At 52.8% G+C, this 16,238-nt stretch overlaps 1 protein-coding gene and 1 pseudogene across 1 annotated transcript; both read right to left on the bottom strand.

Annotated features, from left to right (window-relative positions):
* Window positions 1–351: 351 nt before the first annotated feature.
* On the bottom strand, window positions 352–4,161 carry LOC139703370 (melanoma-associated antigen 8-like). The gene is made up of 2 exons (XM_071606868.1): window positions 4,014–4,161; window positions 352–1,984 (listed from the first exon to the last, which is right to left on the bottom strand). The coding sequence occupies exon 2, from the start codon at window positions 1,935–1,937 to the stop codon at window positions 873–875; it is 1,065 nt and encodes a 354-aa protein (XP_071462969.1). The 5' UTR covers window positions 1,938–1,984; window positions 4,014–4,161; the 3' UTR covers window positions 352–872.
* Window positions 4,162–10,570: 6,409 nt separating this feature from the next.
* Window positions 10,571–11,143, bottom strand: LOC139703171 (transmembrane protein 127 pseudogene; annotated as a pseudogene).
* Window positions 11,144–16,238: the final 5,095 nt, after the last annotated feature.

Genomic DNA, 16,238 nt, shown 5'->3' with positions numbered 1-16,238 from the left:
AAAGGTCTGGCCCTGGCCTCCATGCAGTGTCCTTCAAGTCCAGCCCCGCAGAAGGCACTGCAGTTTCCCCAAGCCCCAAACTGCAAACTGCCTTGGCTGGCACAGGACATTGGCACTCGGCTGCTCTACACTGGAGGTCCACCTGCTCACCCTCCTTCACATGTTCCTTAGGTCTCTGGGGACACCTCACCGTCTTCCTGACATGGTTGCTGTATTAACATTCAAAGATGGGATTCAGTCTGGCTAAGCCTATTATCTGATTATTCCCACTACTCATTCTCTCTCTTTTAGAAGAGCAGAATTGCACGACTGTTCCATGAATCAATGAGGCAGTGAGGAGAGGGCCTTTTTATTAGCATATAGCTTCTCCTCCATTCTCCAATACACACAAGCAAATCCAGGTGCACACCAACTTTCTTAAGGATACAGGGAAGATAGGTAATAAGGGAAGGCGAGCATTCACCTTTGATTTCTCTATCATTTATTCATTCTTTTTCATGACCAAGTTCTTTTCCACGTCCAGAAATTATCTCTTACACTCCCATGTGATCTTTGCTCAGGTCCAAAAAATAAAGAAAGAATGAGATGCTAATTAATGAAACAAAAAGCAAAACACCAAAATCCTAAACTGTGTTCACAGCAATAAATGAATGAGTATGGTCTTCATAACATCCCATTCAGAAGTAAATTAAACTTTCAATCAACAGGAACATTTGAAAAATTCCATAGGAAACAAAGTTCAATTTCCAAGTCGCACAAATACAGAAGCATCAAAATGTTAGACGGCAAGATCTCTTCCACCTTCCCTGGCCCCTCACTACTTAGAAAGGTGACTTCTCTCTTCCAACACAGATTGAAAAATGGGCCCTATCTCACATGGGGGTGTGGAAGCTTCGGGATGCGGCCCTGCCATGTTTCCTGGTCCTGGGCCGTCCCCTGGGCACTCTAGTGGCCCTGGCTACATTTGATACTTTGGCACACTCTGCCTCATCTTTCAAAGCCTTTTCATACAGGAAAGGGTAGGACCTAGGCTCACTCCCATGGACCTGGGCCCAGTACTCCAGGACTTTCATCTTGCTGGTTTCAGCACGTGCCCTTGGACCCCAAAGGAACTCATAGAAAGCAGGATCACTACCAGGTACCTGGCGATACTCCAAGTACTGTTCCTGCACCAAATCTTCAGTGATGAGCTTTCTAGGCTCCCCATAGATGAAGTGTTCCCTCTCAGGATACACCCCCATCACACTCAGCATTTCCCAGACATCTTGCTCACAGGCACGGTCCCCCACCATGAAGATGATGCACAGGATGATTACCAGAAGGCCCGTCTTGGGCATGCTCTGGTCATCGCCCTGCATCCCATCATAGGTGAGGCCCAAAGCATTAACAACAGCATAGGAGTGGTTGGAGGGGTCCACCTCCTCAACATGAATACCAAAGACCAGGTGCATGCACTCAGAGGCCACACTGAAGACCACAGGGAAGTCATCCTGGTTATTTTTGATGACGCTACTCAGCATTTCGGCCTTGGTGGTCAGCTCCTTCATTCGATACTTGAGAAGCAGGAACTGCACCAGGTCAGCCATCTTCTCATCCAGTGGGTCTCCCAACAAGGACTTACGGTCTTTCAGGTTCTTCCAGGAGAATGGACCTTCTGCTTCTTGGCTGCTGGAGAGGTGGCTGAACGGGATGCCTGGAGTGGGCGCCGTGGCAACAGAGAGAGCGGAAGATCTCTCAGGCACCTGTGCACAAATCAGTGGCTCAGGACAAGGCACCTTGCTAAGGGTAGGTGTGGACCTGGAGGAGATGCAGGCAGAGGAGGCCCCCTCCTCCTCAGGCCTGAGAACCTGCACACCATTGAGGCTCGGTGCCTCCCTTTGGGCCTTAGGTTCTCCTTTGTCCTTGTGGTGCTGGCGCTTCTGACCGTGAGATGACATGGCTTTCCTTGGGCACAGCAGGCAAGACAGTGGGCAGGCAATCAGTCCTGGGAAAGAAAGGGATCCAGTGAACTGAGAACCACACCCTTCTTAGTGCTCACAAGGGCCCAACCAGTCATCTGTTAAGGTGGTGATCTAGGGCTACTCAGGCTCCTGTCCTTCTGGTGGGCCTGACTCCTTGAGAAACCGAGGCAGGAAGCGAAACGGCTTCTCAGGTGAAGCTGGCTTGCAGAGCACAAGGCCCCAGGGCTGACCTAGGCCTGTGGACCAGGTACACTGTTCTGCTGAGTTGGGCCCTTGGCATACACTCCCAGCATGCACATCACCAGGACTCCCAGCTCTGCCTGGGCCTCATCTGCTCTGTGACTGGAGTGAAGACTGCAAGCACAACTCTGGACCCCTAACCATAACAGGAGGGACTGGTCCGTCTCGGTGAGGCCCACACAAATCTGAGTTGGATGGTCTTATTAGTGGTCACTCTGTGCCCTCAAAATTCCCCTGGAAAAGCCTGGAGTCAAGCTCGTGTTGACCTGAGGTGAACACTCTGAACAAACATCCACTTCTGTGAGACAGAATAAAGGCAGTGAGGGGCCGGGCGTGGTGGCACGTGCCTATAATCCCAGGGGATGGGGAGTCGGAGACAAGAGGATTGCAAGTTCAAGCCAGCCTCAGCAAAAATGAGGCACTAAGTAACTCAGGGAGACCCGGTCTCTTGATAAAATACAAAACAGGAGTGGGGATGTGGCTCTGAGCATTGAGTGCCCCCGAGTTCAATCCCCCATACTCCCCACAAGGAAAGCAGTGAGGGGGCTCACGTCTGGTCACAAGTGCCCTATGGTGATGGTACTAGCTAGCCAAATTCATTGGGGTCCATGTGTCCTGGCGTGGAGAAGCTGGATCAGTCCTAACCGTAAGGAACATCAAGGTGTGAGACTTGTTTCTCTCTCTCTGATGACCCGAGGCCACCTTCCTTAAAGCAAAGTCAATCTCTGAGAGACTCTGGAAAAGAAAGTGAGGGGAAGGGGAAGCCCATGGAATGGTGGTCCTGGTTCTTCCCATGGCTGAAAGAAAGGTCACGTGGAGACTGGAGTCTTGTGTGTTCACGTGTAGATGTTCCCTTTGTCCCCACCTTGACTCCTGACTGTGCCTGAGACCCTCTCTGTGCTGATGTGAGCTCAGCCTCCTCTTACCAAGCCTTCACCTCCCTGAGACCAATGACACACACTGAAGAAGAGAGGGACCCTGACAGCCCCGCCTGGGCTTCCTGGGTTGAAGGCAGACTCGGGGCAGATTTTTGAGGGGCACCTATCTACTCTGTGCTGGGGGTTCCCTTGGGGTCCTCACCTTAACCTTTGGGGGGACCCTGGCACCCCTGTCTGTGATAATAAGATGGGGTTCCCTGTGCTCATCTGAACCCACACTGTCCCATCACCACCCTCAACTTTCTGAGAGACCTAGATCTCTCAGGAGAAGGGAGCAGATGTCACAACCCATCACCCCTTTCAGGGGCTCTCTAGAGCTGACAGCCAGGCTTGCGCCCCATGGATCCTAGATTCGGTGCTGGGGGAATTCCCCAAGTCCTGTAGTTTATGCATCTTGCTCATGCCCATGCCTGCCCTTGCTTACTGCCATACCACCTGACAGAAATTGACATCTTTAGACCAAAGCTCCATCTCCATGAACACACCCCATTTTAGTGGTAGAAGTGACAGTACCACTTAGGGCCTCTCGTGGCTGACCACAGTGGAGAGGCAGACTATGTAGGGTTCCTTGTTTCAAAGCTGGGGATGCCTTCAGTCCTTATGAAGGGTCCATACCTTGGGTCTGGCAGGTCCCAGGATTCCTCTCTGTGCTAACCACACGTGGCTCCCCCTGCTGGCCTGTCATCACCTCTTGGACCAAGGTCCCTACACATATAAAACCTCTCAGCCAAACCAGGAGGCAGAAATGAGCCAGAGTTACTTCCAGTGACCCTGAATAGGGCCCCACAGGGTAGATTACAAGGGAAGCCAGGCTCTCTGAGGTCCCTTCCTTTGGGAGGTATGGCATTCAGTCCCTGTCACCAAAGTTCCTCACCTTGATTCCCGGCAGATGCTGGAATCCTCCCTCTGCTGACCAGCTGTGGCTCCTCTGCCCTCCTGATGAACTCTCTCACACCAGGGCCTCACCTCCCTGATTTGGAGGAGACAGAAGTGAGGACAGCACATTTGGACACGGCTGCATGGGGTTTCCCCAGGTTAACAGACCAGCAGGTTCCAGGGGCCTCCTTTGTCTGGAGTGTCCTCAAGGTACTCATATTCACTCCTGACAGGGTCTGGGCCCTTTCCCCTCTGCTGACCTGTAGGTGCATCTTGCAGGCCAAGGCCACCATCTCCCTGAAGGCCCAGAGAAGGAAGTGGGGGGTGGGTACAACCATTCCCAACAGCCCTGCATGGAGTTATCCTGGGCTTCCAGTGAACATTCCCATGTCTTTAATCTGGGCTCTTATTTCGTCTTTCCAGAAGTCCCTGAGATTCCTCCCTCTGCTGACCCGGGAACACACACTTCAATCATGCTCACTCATCCCTGACACCCTGAAGGTGTGTCAGGCAGAAGGGAGGTGCACTGCCTCTGGCCACCGTGCCCAGGCCTCCCAGGGTTGATGTCAGGGTGGCGGTCCCCCTTTGATCTGGAGTACAAGGCCCCCTCCTTCCTCCCCGAGTCCTCCCCTTGACTCCTGGCAGCAGCCCACTCCTCTCCTGAACTGAGTCCTCCTCCCTCAGATTCCAGAGTCAGAATGAAGGACGGGCTCAGTCTGAAAGCAGGGGTAGGGCTGGGTGCCAGCCATTCTGTGTCCTGGGCCACTCAGTCCTCCCTCATTTCTAACCCTGACTGCCAACAGGCCCTCCTTCTTCTACTGAGTCCCTCAGCTCCCTCAAACCCAGATGCCAAAGTCAGAAATCACAGGCCTGTAAACCTGTCCCAGAAGTGAAAGCACAGTCTGAATCCCCATCCTCTGCAGACCTGAGCATGCTCAGTGAGACCAAGACTCTGAGCCCAAGGATTCCTTGAAGATGACTGAGAGGGGCTCACACCCACCATCTGCACCCATGTGCTGCAGAGCTGACCACACAGCAGATCAGGATAATTTTCTTGGAAGTATGCTTAATGAACTCAGAGGCACTCTATCCCTGAGCAACACCTCTGGCCCTTTACATTTTATTTTTAAAATTTGAGAGCGAGCCTAACTTGCCCAGGGTGGCTTTGAACTTGCCATCCTCCAATCTGAGCCTCCCAAGTAACTGGGATTCCAGATGTGCAGATATGGATCATTTGGATATGCTTTATGCTAGATATGGAAAATGAAAAACGCCAAGATAGAGTGGCCAGGGAAAGGGTTAAAAAAACAGCCATACATTGCTAGCTTTCATCTCTTTCAAGACAGACAAATCCTCTTCAGATGCTGGCTACTGGTGGGGAGAAAGTGTTTCATCAAACCTAGAAAGGTAGTCTCTGAGAAATACTCATCTCTTCCAACATAAATCCTCTCCAAGTGCTGGCCACCGACCTCCAAGCCCCAAACCCAAATTCCCGTCTTCCCAAACTGACACAGTCACAATATCACCTCTCAGTATAACCTATATAAGCCCAAACTCCTCCTTTGACCAGTGGCTCATTTTCCACCAGGAAAGTGGGTATATGGGAGATGCAATCATGTTTCTGAATAAAAGGCTGAAATGATCTGTGAAGTCTGCGCCAGGCCCAGATCTTTGTGCTAACACTTTAAGTGGGACATTTTCAGTTCATACCAAACATCTCACTTTGTCTTTTTCTTTTTTCTTGCAAGCAATGGCAAGGTCTCTTAACACTCAGCTACACCCACAGCCCAAACCTTGACCCCCAGCCCAGCCTGCGCCCTGTATGCTCCACCAATCTGGAGCACGGGCATCAAAACAAGGTCCTAACCTCTGTCCAATCCCCCAAAGCAGAACTCAGTGAATGTAAGAATGGGCCAAGTACACGGGGCCTCTCATTGCAGAGAACAGGGATGGGACATGATTCTTTGGGGCCACCCCCATGTCCCCTAGTACTCCTTAGCAAGGCCACAAGAAACTTAAAAAAGAGACCCAACCTCAAAAAATAGTAATGATAAGGGCTGGGAATGTGGCTCAAGGTTTAAGTGCCCTGGGTTCAATCCCCAGTACCAAGAGAAAACTAAACATAATAGTTCAGCCCACAGGGGAAAGGGCTGGGCACAGAGGCAGCTTGCTGGGTCTGGGGACCCTCCAACTGGGGTGGGGCCTCCTCCATTCATGCCAGCTATCAACTTGTCACCCACTGTACCTTGGTACTTACTTACAGTGCAGGCCTCAGGTCAGTTTGTGGGACTGACGGGATCCTCTGCAAAGGAACAGGCTGCCCTGCAATTCTGCCCCCCACCAGAGGGAGCTGCGCTGGCCACAGAGGTAGCCTGGGTGCTTTGCTGAGCCTCCTCCTGGGGTGGGGCCTCCTCCATCTACCCTAAGCTCTCAAATGGTCTCTCAGGGTTCCCAGACCCTGTACCCTCCATGCTGAACTAAGCCACTGGGTGAAACTCCCAGGGTCCCCTGTGGCAGAAGGGGGTCCCCTGGAATTCTACCACCCCAGCTCCAGGGTTGCGCATGTAAGGAACCCGGCTGGTTTGGTCACCTTGTGTTTAACAGGGGCCTCCTCAGGACTACTGCAGTGATGGGTTCCAGTGCTTCAAGCATGGGTTGTAAACCCCAAGGTCCCCTGTGGCTTCGCCCTCACTCTGCAATTCTTCCCCTCACCACAGGGAGCAGGGCTGGCCAAGATGGTTCAGGACCTTCCTCCTAGTGCAGGACCTTTTCACTTCACCTTCATCCCTCACCTTGACCTTGATGGTTCCCAGACCTTGTCTGCTCCCTGCTGACCTAAGCCATGTACTTACCGAAAATCCCAGGGTCTTGTGCCATGGAACCTGTGGCTCTACAATTCTTTCCTCCCAGGGTTGGGCCAGGACAGTCAGACCTCAGCCCTCACCTTGACCACCCATATACCCCAGGCCCTGTCTGCACCAATGAATTGTGTGGCTCTGGCAAAAGGGGGACACTCCCAGGGTCCCTACAGGGAAGGAGTGCCCAGGAATGCTAGCCCCGCCCCCAGATCAGGGAGGGGAAGAGGGAGCCTGTGTGATTTGCACACTTTCAATTTAGGGAGGGGCCTCATCAGCCCACAGCTCCAGGGACCCCTACCACTTGGCTCAAGCATGCCCTGCAGCACAAAGCTTTGCTCTACAAGTTGGACCGCCCCCCCCCCAACCCCCACAACCTCCAGGGAGGACAGCTGGCCAGAGGCAGCCTGGATGGTTTGGAGACCCTCCTCCTGGGGTGGGCTTCCTCTGTCCTCTCACAGCTCTCATCTGGACACAGAGAGCATAACTATTGTCTCTTAAGACCTGCATCACATGGGCTCTGGCATCCCATGTAACTCCCAGAGTCTTGTGCAGAAGACGGGGACCCCTGTAATTCTACTGCCCCGCCACCCCAACGAAGGTGACCTGACCACATAGGGAGCCTAGGGAGTGGTCTCCTAAGTCCACCACTCAGGTTAACTGTACCACCTGGCTCAAGCACCAGCTGTAACTCACTCCCCTGCAGAGGAAGGCGCCACCCTAAAATTCCAGCCTCCAGCCCAGGCAGCAGGGCTGGGCACTGAGGCAGCCTGGATGGTTTGGGGACCTTCCTGCTCAGCCCACCCCTGCTCTCACTGGACCACCAGCAACCCCAGGCCCGGTCCTCTCCAGTGACCCCAGCCAGCCCTGTGGCCCTGGCATGGGGCGTAACTCCCAGTGCGCCCGCGCAGGACCCGCTGCCCTAGGAATTCTGCCCGCCCGAGGTGAAGCGCTTGCTGCTCACAGGGCCCCACGGGGTTTCGGGAACTTCTCTTGGAGGAGGGGTCTCCTTGGTCCAGAGCTCCAGGGCCTGCAACACGTGGCTCAAGCATGGGCTGCAAATCCCAGGGTCCCTTGCGGCGGAACGCGCCGCCCTGCAATTCCGCCCTCCTCCCCAGGGACTAGGGCTGGTTGCACTGGCAATCTGCACGGTTTGGGGACCCTCCTGCTGGCCTAGGGCCTCCACAGTCCACCCTCAGCTCTCACCTGATCACCACCAGAGCTCAGGAACCATCCACTCTGCTGAGCTGTATCTCCTGGCTCTTGCTTCCGGGTGTAACTCCCAGGGTCACCTGTGGCGGAAATGTTCCCCTGAGAATTCTTAGAATTCTGCCCCCTTGCAGGAGGTGGTGGTGCAAGCCTGCAATTCTCCCATGATCCCAGGGGCTCTGGAGGCTAGGGCAGGAGGTTCGCAAGTTCAAAGCCAGCCTCTTCAACTTGGTGGTGCCAGAAGCAACTTAAGGAGACCCTGCCTCAAAATAAAATAGTAATGAGGGCTGGGATTGTGGCTCAGTGCTTAAGTGCCCTGGGTTCAATCCCCAGTACCAAGAGAAAACTAAACATAATAGTTCAGCCCACAGGGGAAAGGGCTGGGCACAGAGGCAGCTTGCTGGGTCTGGGGACCCTCCAACTGGGGTGGGGCCTCCTCCATTCATGCCAGCTATCAACTTGTCACCCACTGTACCTTGGTACTTACTTACAGTGCAGGCCTCAGGTCAGTTTGTGGGACTGACGGGATCCTCTGCAAAGGAACAGGCTGCCCTGCAATTCTGCCCCCCACCAGAGGGAGCTGCGCTGGCCACAGAGGTAGCCTGGGTGCTTTGCTGAGCCTCCTCCTGGGGTGGGGCCTCCTCCATCTACCCTAAGCTCTCAAATGGTCTCTCAGGGTTCCCAGGCCCTGTACCCTCCATGCTGAACTAAGCCACTGGGTGAAACTCCCAGGGTCCCCTGTGGCAGAAGGGGGTCCCCTGGAATTCTACCACCCCAGCTCCAGGGTTGCGCATGTAAGGAACCCGGCTGGTTTGGTCACTTTCTGTTTAAGGAGGGGCCTGTCACCTGGAACCTTGGTGACACTCTATGGTGTGGCCTTGTCAGTCCACCCTCATCTCTCACCTTGACCCCAATGGTTCCCAGAACCTGTCTCTCACTGCAGGCCTCAGGCCAAGGCTATAACTCCCAGGGTCCCTTGCATCAGATCCTTTCTCCCTGGAATTCTTTCCCTCACTCTAAGATGCAGGGCTTAAAAAAAAAAAAAAACATTGCCAGGAAGTATCTGACTCTCTATGGTGGGACCTCCTCAGAGCACCCAGCTCTCACCTTGACACCCACAGGGCCCTGGCCCTGTCTGATCACTCAGCCAATGGCTTTAACTCCCAGCATCCCTTGCGGTGAAAGAGGCTCCCTGGAATTCGGAACCCCCACCCGGTGAAGAGCTGGCCAAGGTAGTGGGGTGGTTTAGTCCCCTTGGTTTAGTCACCTTGTCCCCTACTGTTAGGGCCATGTCCCTTCTTCTGACTCTGTGCCAGAACAGGCCCTCACCTCCATCTGACACCCCCACAATGGAACTCAGTGGATGTCACTTAGGACCACCTGCCTGGGGCCTACCATGGTGAACAACAGGGGCACAACCTGATTCTTCAGGGCTCACCTTCCTTCCCCAGGCTTCTCACTTTGGTTCCTGGCAGAGTCTGGAGCCTTTCCTTGGCCCACTGACAGTCCCCTGCAGTGACAGTGAGGGTGGGGAGTGTCAGACTGACAGCTGGGCCTGTCTGCTTCTCCCAAGTCTGAGAAAAGGACTGGAGCCCCTGTCCCTGTCTGCAATGGCTTGCTCCAGGAGAGCCATGCCTTCCTGGGGGTCCCCTTGTTCAGCTTCCCTGTACTCCACAAACCTGACCTCCCAGAGGTTGACTAACACCAAAAACTGCAATTGTAAGCAGCAGCAAGCAATTTGGCCTAGGCTAGCTTTTTCTGAGTTGATAAGGACTAAATCCTGGGTCTCACACAGGCTCGGCACGTGCTCCACTACTGAGCTACATGCCCCAGTTCTGTGGTTATTTTTTTTTCTTCTTCTTCTTCTTCTTTATAGAGACAGTCTCACAGAATTGCCCAGGCTGGGCTGGAACTTGTAGCTGGGATTATAGGGTTGTATTCCTGGGCCTGGCTAAGTCTTGATTATTTTGAAGTTATCAATCAATTCATAGTTCACGCAGTAGTTTTCATTTGTAATGTGTTCATTAGCAGCCGAGAATAGATACTGCATCTCTTGCGAATATATGAGTACTTTATAAATACCTCAAGTGTACATGTAGATTATACTGACATTTATGTGTAGATACTTAAACATGTATGCAGATGCATACATGCATGCATATCTATGTATAATATATACATTTTATGTGCACATATATACATATTTATGCATGTACGTAAGCTATATATAATTACATGTGTCTTTTTTTTGCGTTTTAATTTTTTTTTCCTAGAAAAGATAAACACAACCGGAGGCCTTTTTATGACAAACTATCAGTGTCAGGATGGCAGGGAAAGAAAGGCCAGAGGCATGGGAAGCCAATAAAAAGTGGGTTCCGAATCATGTGGAAGGGTCCACAGGGCCGTGCCCGGGTCCTTACGAGATGACCGTTCACTTTGGCATGCGAGTTTGGTGCCTGGCCTTCTGGCCTGCTCTCTCAGACACGCATACTCAGACCGAGGCTCCACCAGCTCCTGCCACCAGGTAGAAGCTAACTGCAAAGGTGACGTAGACCTGGGAGCCACGGTTCTTCTTATGTTGCTGCTGCTGGGCCAGGATGAGTTCAGAAACCCAGTAAGAAAATCCGATGACCGATGAAGGTGGCCCACTGCAGGACGGTGAGGATATGGGCGAGGGCATAGCGTGATCTTCAGGGCTGGATGCTTGGGCCCAAAGACATCCAGAAGGAAGGCGGAGAGGCTGCACAGAATGCCCAGGAAGCAGAAGGCAGCAATGACCCGCAGGAGCAGCACTGTCTGGGGGTTCATGCAGGTCCGGGTGCACGTAGCCCAGTACGTGCAAGACCCCCAGCTCCTGGCCGGAACAGGTGCCTCCGTGGATGTGCAACCAGGCGGGCTCGGCAAGGGCAGTGCACAGCGCCGTGATAGACAGGGCGCCAGGCAGGGCCGAGGCCAGGCTATGCTCCAGCTGCCTGGGCAGAGCGCTGCCTCTCAGACTCCTCCGCTGGCGCCCGCCGGGCTGCCCTGCGCCTCCATGGGCATACAAGCCCGGGCCGCCCACCATCGCTCTGCGGTCGCTGCTGATGGCCACCGACCTCCGCGGGGCTCGCAGAGCCTGCCTGTCCTGCTTAGCAGGCCTCAGGGCTGGAATGGCGCCGCTCGGGTCCCGTCATGGGCTTCTTAGCTGCCCCGGGGCCGAGCTATCCCAGGCCCCAATCCCACAACGCCCAGACCCACCCAGTCCGATCACATGTGCCCTTGATTAAAGAATATTCTTTATGTCATGGTGTGGTGACTCACGTCTATCATCGCAGCAACTTGGGAGGTTGAGGCAGAAAATCCCGTGTTATAGGTCAGCCTCAGCAACTTAAGCCCTAAGCAAATTAGTGCAAACCTGTCTCAAAATTTAAAATCATAAAAAGGGCTGGGGATATGACTCCGTGGTTAAGTACCCTTGGGTTCAATCTCCAGTACCCTTCCCCTGAAAAACAGCAGGGATACTTTTTGTATTAATGACTCACCCTTACTGTTCTATTTCTAGTGCATGCTTCCGATTCTGTTAAAATAATAACTGTTTTGAAATGCCAGTCGTCTTAGTCAGCTTTTTTGCAGCTGTGACCAAGTGACCTAACAAGAACAATTAGAGGAGGAGAAATTTATGTTGGGGCTCACGGTTTCAGAGGTCTCACCCCGAGGGCGGCTGACTCCATTCCTTGGTGCTTGAGGGGACACAGAACATCTCAGCCAAAGTGTTTGGTGGAGGAAAGCAGCTCAGACATGATGATCAGGAATCAGAGAGGGTTCTCCTCACCATGACAAAATATGAACCCCAAAGGCACGTCCCCAGTCCCCCAGCCTCTTCCATGACATCCACTCGGTTAATCCCTGTTAGGGGATTAATTCACCGAGTGAGTTAAGGCTCTCATTACCCAGTCATTTCACCCCCGAACCTTCTCACTTTGCCTCACACATGTGCTCTTGGGGGACATGTCACACGTAAACCATAACACCGATCCTCCTCCAGTACAGAGGTTTCCGGTGGCTACTAGCAGACACTCTGGATCCTTAGTCTCTCCATTCTCCTGCTATCCCTGGGTTCCTGGCACCTGTGGTGTGATGTACTGCCTCAGATTGTGCAGGGAACTTGCAGCAGCAGCTTGGAAACTGTTCTCCCCCTCAACCTGTCATATGCCACCTATGCAGGTCACAGGCCCTCAGCAACCTCCCTGCTGCAAGCCCATCTCCAAACACACACATTCTTCAGTCTCCTCCAGGGCTTTCACATGTTTATTTCTTAAATGTTTTATCAATATCTATCTATCTTTCTCCATACACACACACACACACACACACACGGTTTTTCAGGGTTGATTTTGGAAGCACAAGGCAGTAGCCCATAATTGACTGTCATTTTGGCAACTACAGATAAGGCACAAAATTATAAAGAACTTCAGTAAAATTGGGAATTTCCCATTATTCTGTAGCCCTCAATGACTATGGCGTATTGCACTATTTAATTCACTCCTGTTTGGTTATGTTTTTATGAGTGCATTATAATTATACTTAAGAGCGGGGTTCTTTCTGACATATTCCTACATGCCACTAACATAATTTTCTCGACTTCATTCCCCAGTACTTCCACTTTCCCTCCAACTTCCCCTTCCTCTAGTGGCCTGGGAATGTAAGCCAGCAGAGGGAAGGACTGCACAGAGCCCTCCCTCCTGCAGGTGGAAGGAGGGGTTGCTGTCACCATGAGCACATGTAGATGGTTGCAGAACCCACATTAGCCCCAGTGGTCTGCATAGTGTCTGAGTGCCTGTGACCTCTGTCCTAAGGTTAGATGGTGCCATCCTGACACCCTGATTTACTGAAGCCTCACCTATGCACCTCGCACCCGTGAGCAGGAAGGAGGAGTCACTAGTATTTAGGAAACTGGTGGGTAGGGTGGATGAGAGCTGGGGGCCTGGCATGCAGTGGGCATGAGCTTCAGCTACTGACAACAGCGGGCCTTGCCGGGATTGCTCCGGTCTCTGAGCAAAACTGCAGCTAGGAAATGGAAAGGCCATGGCCCCACAAGTGCTCCCCACCTGAAGTGGTCTGAGGAGCCCATTTTCCTTTCCTGGCTGTCCCTTTCTCAGCATAATCCTTGAGATGGACTCACGGACAAGTGAGGGTGAGTGACTGTGTAACTTTGCAGTCCCAGTTCGTTCCACCTGTTCACCTGGGGAAGGTGTTGAAGGTGGGAATGAGCATGCAGGGGGCCTGCACCCAGGGGTTCCTGTGCAGCTAGCAATGAGTCTGATTCAGGTCCCAGGGATGCTTCTGACAGCCTCTTTCTGGGATGCTCTGGTCCTGAGCTCCCCTTGAGGAACTCAGGGGCGTCAGGGAAGCCAGTGGTGCTTGAGATGCTGTGGTGCTCCAGGACAGCAGCTCAGACCTGGGTGGCCGAAGGGGTGCATTCCCCAAGCTTTATACAGGGCCCCTCTCGGCAGCTCAGTCCGGGACCTGGTCTGCATGAGGTCTGCCTGGCACTGTGTGGCCTGCCCTTCCCTGGCCTAAATTCTGTGAACCTGGGGCCAGTCTCTGCACCTTGTCCTCAGCCCAGAGAACCTGACTTTGTTGGGGGCAGAGTGGAGTGTTTGGAAAAGTTTCAGGCTTGGCCTATAGTCAGCCCGGCCTGCCAGTCAGTCGAGAGGGATTTGGTTCTTTGCAGGGCCTTTCTTCAGGAAGGTCCTCAGCAGCCCACATTGGTTTTCCTTCCTGTGCAGGGAACATACTCACCGTCACAGAGCAGAAACTCAGTCACAGTACAGGTGAAGCAGGCTGGGTCAAAATCATCCACTTTTTTTTCCTAAACATAAGGTTGAATTTTACTGTAGAAATAAGAGACTATGGAGCTAACGTGAAGAAATGCAGTTCAGAACTCAGAAACTCAAATGACTCTGCTACCCACGTCCGACCTGCATCAGGAGAACTGTTGCTTTCCCAGGTTGCACAGCTCTTTACCATCAAGAGCCTAAGTACTGCTCTGAGACAGTTCCCCTGAGGGGCTCTGATTCTGTCCTCACGGTTATCTGCACTGTGGCGTTCCCCCCCATTTCATCCTCACCTTTGCCTCTCGAGTCTACCTGGAAAGTGGAGTCGTCATGAACAGTGTCTAGGGGCAGGGTGGGGAAAGGAGCAGTCGGGAGGGGAAGCAGATTGCATTCTTGGGAGCGCAGGGCCTCCCTCCCATGGACGGCATGGTTGATATTTGAGGCTGGCTCTCTCTTCTCATGGGGTCTGTCTGGGGCCTTCGACGGATTCCAGCAGCAGTCCTGGAATCTGCCATGTTTCTATATAGATTGTCCATAAGCAAGGGGCCCACGAGATTTAGGAAGAGGCGTTTAAGTGCCCACCTCCCCACGAGATCAAGATCAGTGGGCATGTATACAGTGTGGGTGGAGATGGGGAAAGTGGACCTGGTGAAAGTTAAGGAGTTCACAGGGGAGTGCCTCCTAGACACGTGACTGGCAGCAATGTGCCCATGAGTGCCAGATGATAAGGGAGTGGCTGGAGATGGCCAGGCTGGGGGCTACAATGCCTGGTCTCCTCCATCCCCATTTTGCCTTTCTCTTAGCTGCTCTTCCCACCTCTCACTGGCCTCTCTTGCATGCTGTGGAGTTCAAAGCAAAGGACAGGGAAACCACTGGCTTCTGGGGTGTTGGTGTTCAGCTCTCCCCACACTTGAGTTCACAGCATTTTGATGTCCTAACCCAAGGTTCTCTAGGGTAAGAACGTGTGTGCTTTTTGCCTGTGATCATTAAGGGAAATCACATCTGGAATAGACTCCCTGAGCACAGCATGTGTTTTCAGTTTGAAAGCCCCCAGGTGAACAGAAGATTCCTCCCAAGTGGAAATGTGACATTGTAACACATCTGTGCGATGACTGAAAAGAAAGAAATGTCACCAGATCCAGCAGCTGGCATAAAGCCAAACATAAATCCTGTAGGGCAGACCTGAGTGGGCTCCCTCTAATCAAAACCTGCAGGACTCCCCGGGAGTCTCGCACCTTCACTGTAATGATAAGGGTGCAGTTCAGACCAACTCAAAGGGAGGCTTGACCTCCTCCCACCTATTTGAAGAAGATCCCATTAAACAAAGCACACCACCGCCAAGGGAACCGTGTCAGCATGACCAGGAACCCAGTGTCAGTGTGAATGTTGGGCCGCAATGCCACGTTTTCATACTTGCCAAGTATTTAAAGTGGGAAAGTTGTCATAAGCAAAATGGAGTCAGTCACCCGTGTCCACCCACACCAAGGTGGGAGTGAATGCAGGAAGGGTTCTTACTCACCGTGGCCAGAGACTAACCATCACCAAAGACTCCCAGAACCTGGTGCTGGCTCAATGGTGACCACAACCTCCTACAAAATGCACTCGTGCAAGGACATCTGCCCAAACCACAAGACAACAATTCCTTTGGTACTGGTCACTGTGGAAAGACATTGTCATGTCTAGTTTCCACGCATCATCCTCGTCTTTGTCACCTTGCAGAACGTCCATTGCCTGACCTCACTCTTGGAATCTGCACGCAGTTTGCTGCGGCCCATGAATTTCCGCTGCAACCTTGGCTCTTCCGGTGCCATGCTATCCCCAAATGCGCTTCCTGTTGATTCTACTCTGCCCTCTCTGGTTTTCTCCTCTCTGGGGAACTGAATTGAACCCTAATCCACTGGAGTTTTGTCTTGGTCCCTGCATTACTCCAGGGCCTCATGGTGCTAAAGTCTTTACCCTGAGAGCCACAGATAGCCCAGGGTGTTGCGAAAACTGAGAAGAAAGACATGACAGATACCTTGGGCACTTTTGTGCACACAGATCTCTCGTGGGTTTCTGGTGCTTTTGGTTGTCCAGCATGCGTTCTGACTCAATGCTTGCTTTCACCTCTGGTGGTCCACCAGGGGGGATACATCAGACCACTGCTGGTGCCTGGCGTGTATTCTGAGACACAGTAGCAGTTGGGACAGCAGCATGGTGAAATGCAGAGAGGAGGGAACATGGCCACAGTGGTAGCAGGCGCCTTAGCCGCTATAGGCACTTGAGGAAAAGGCACACTTCTGGGCCTGGGCCAGAACCCTGGCCTCTCGGACCCTGAACCTCACACCTAGCCACACTCACTGA

The sequence above is a fragment of the Marmota flaviventris genome, chromosome X (genome assembly GCF_047511675.1).
Source record: "Marmota flaviventris isolate mMarFla1 chromosome X, mMarFla1.hap1, whole genome shotgun sequence".
NCBI lineage: Eukaryota > Metazoa > Chordata > Mammalia > Rodentia > Sciuridae > Marmota > Marmota flaviventris.
This window is presented reverse-complemented; position numbering and strand designations above follow the sequence as displayed.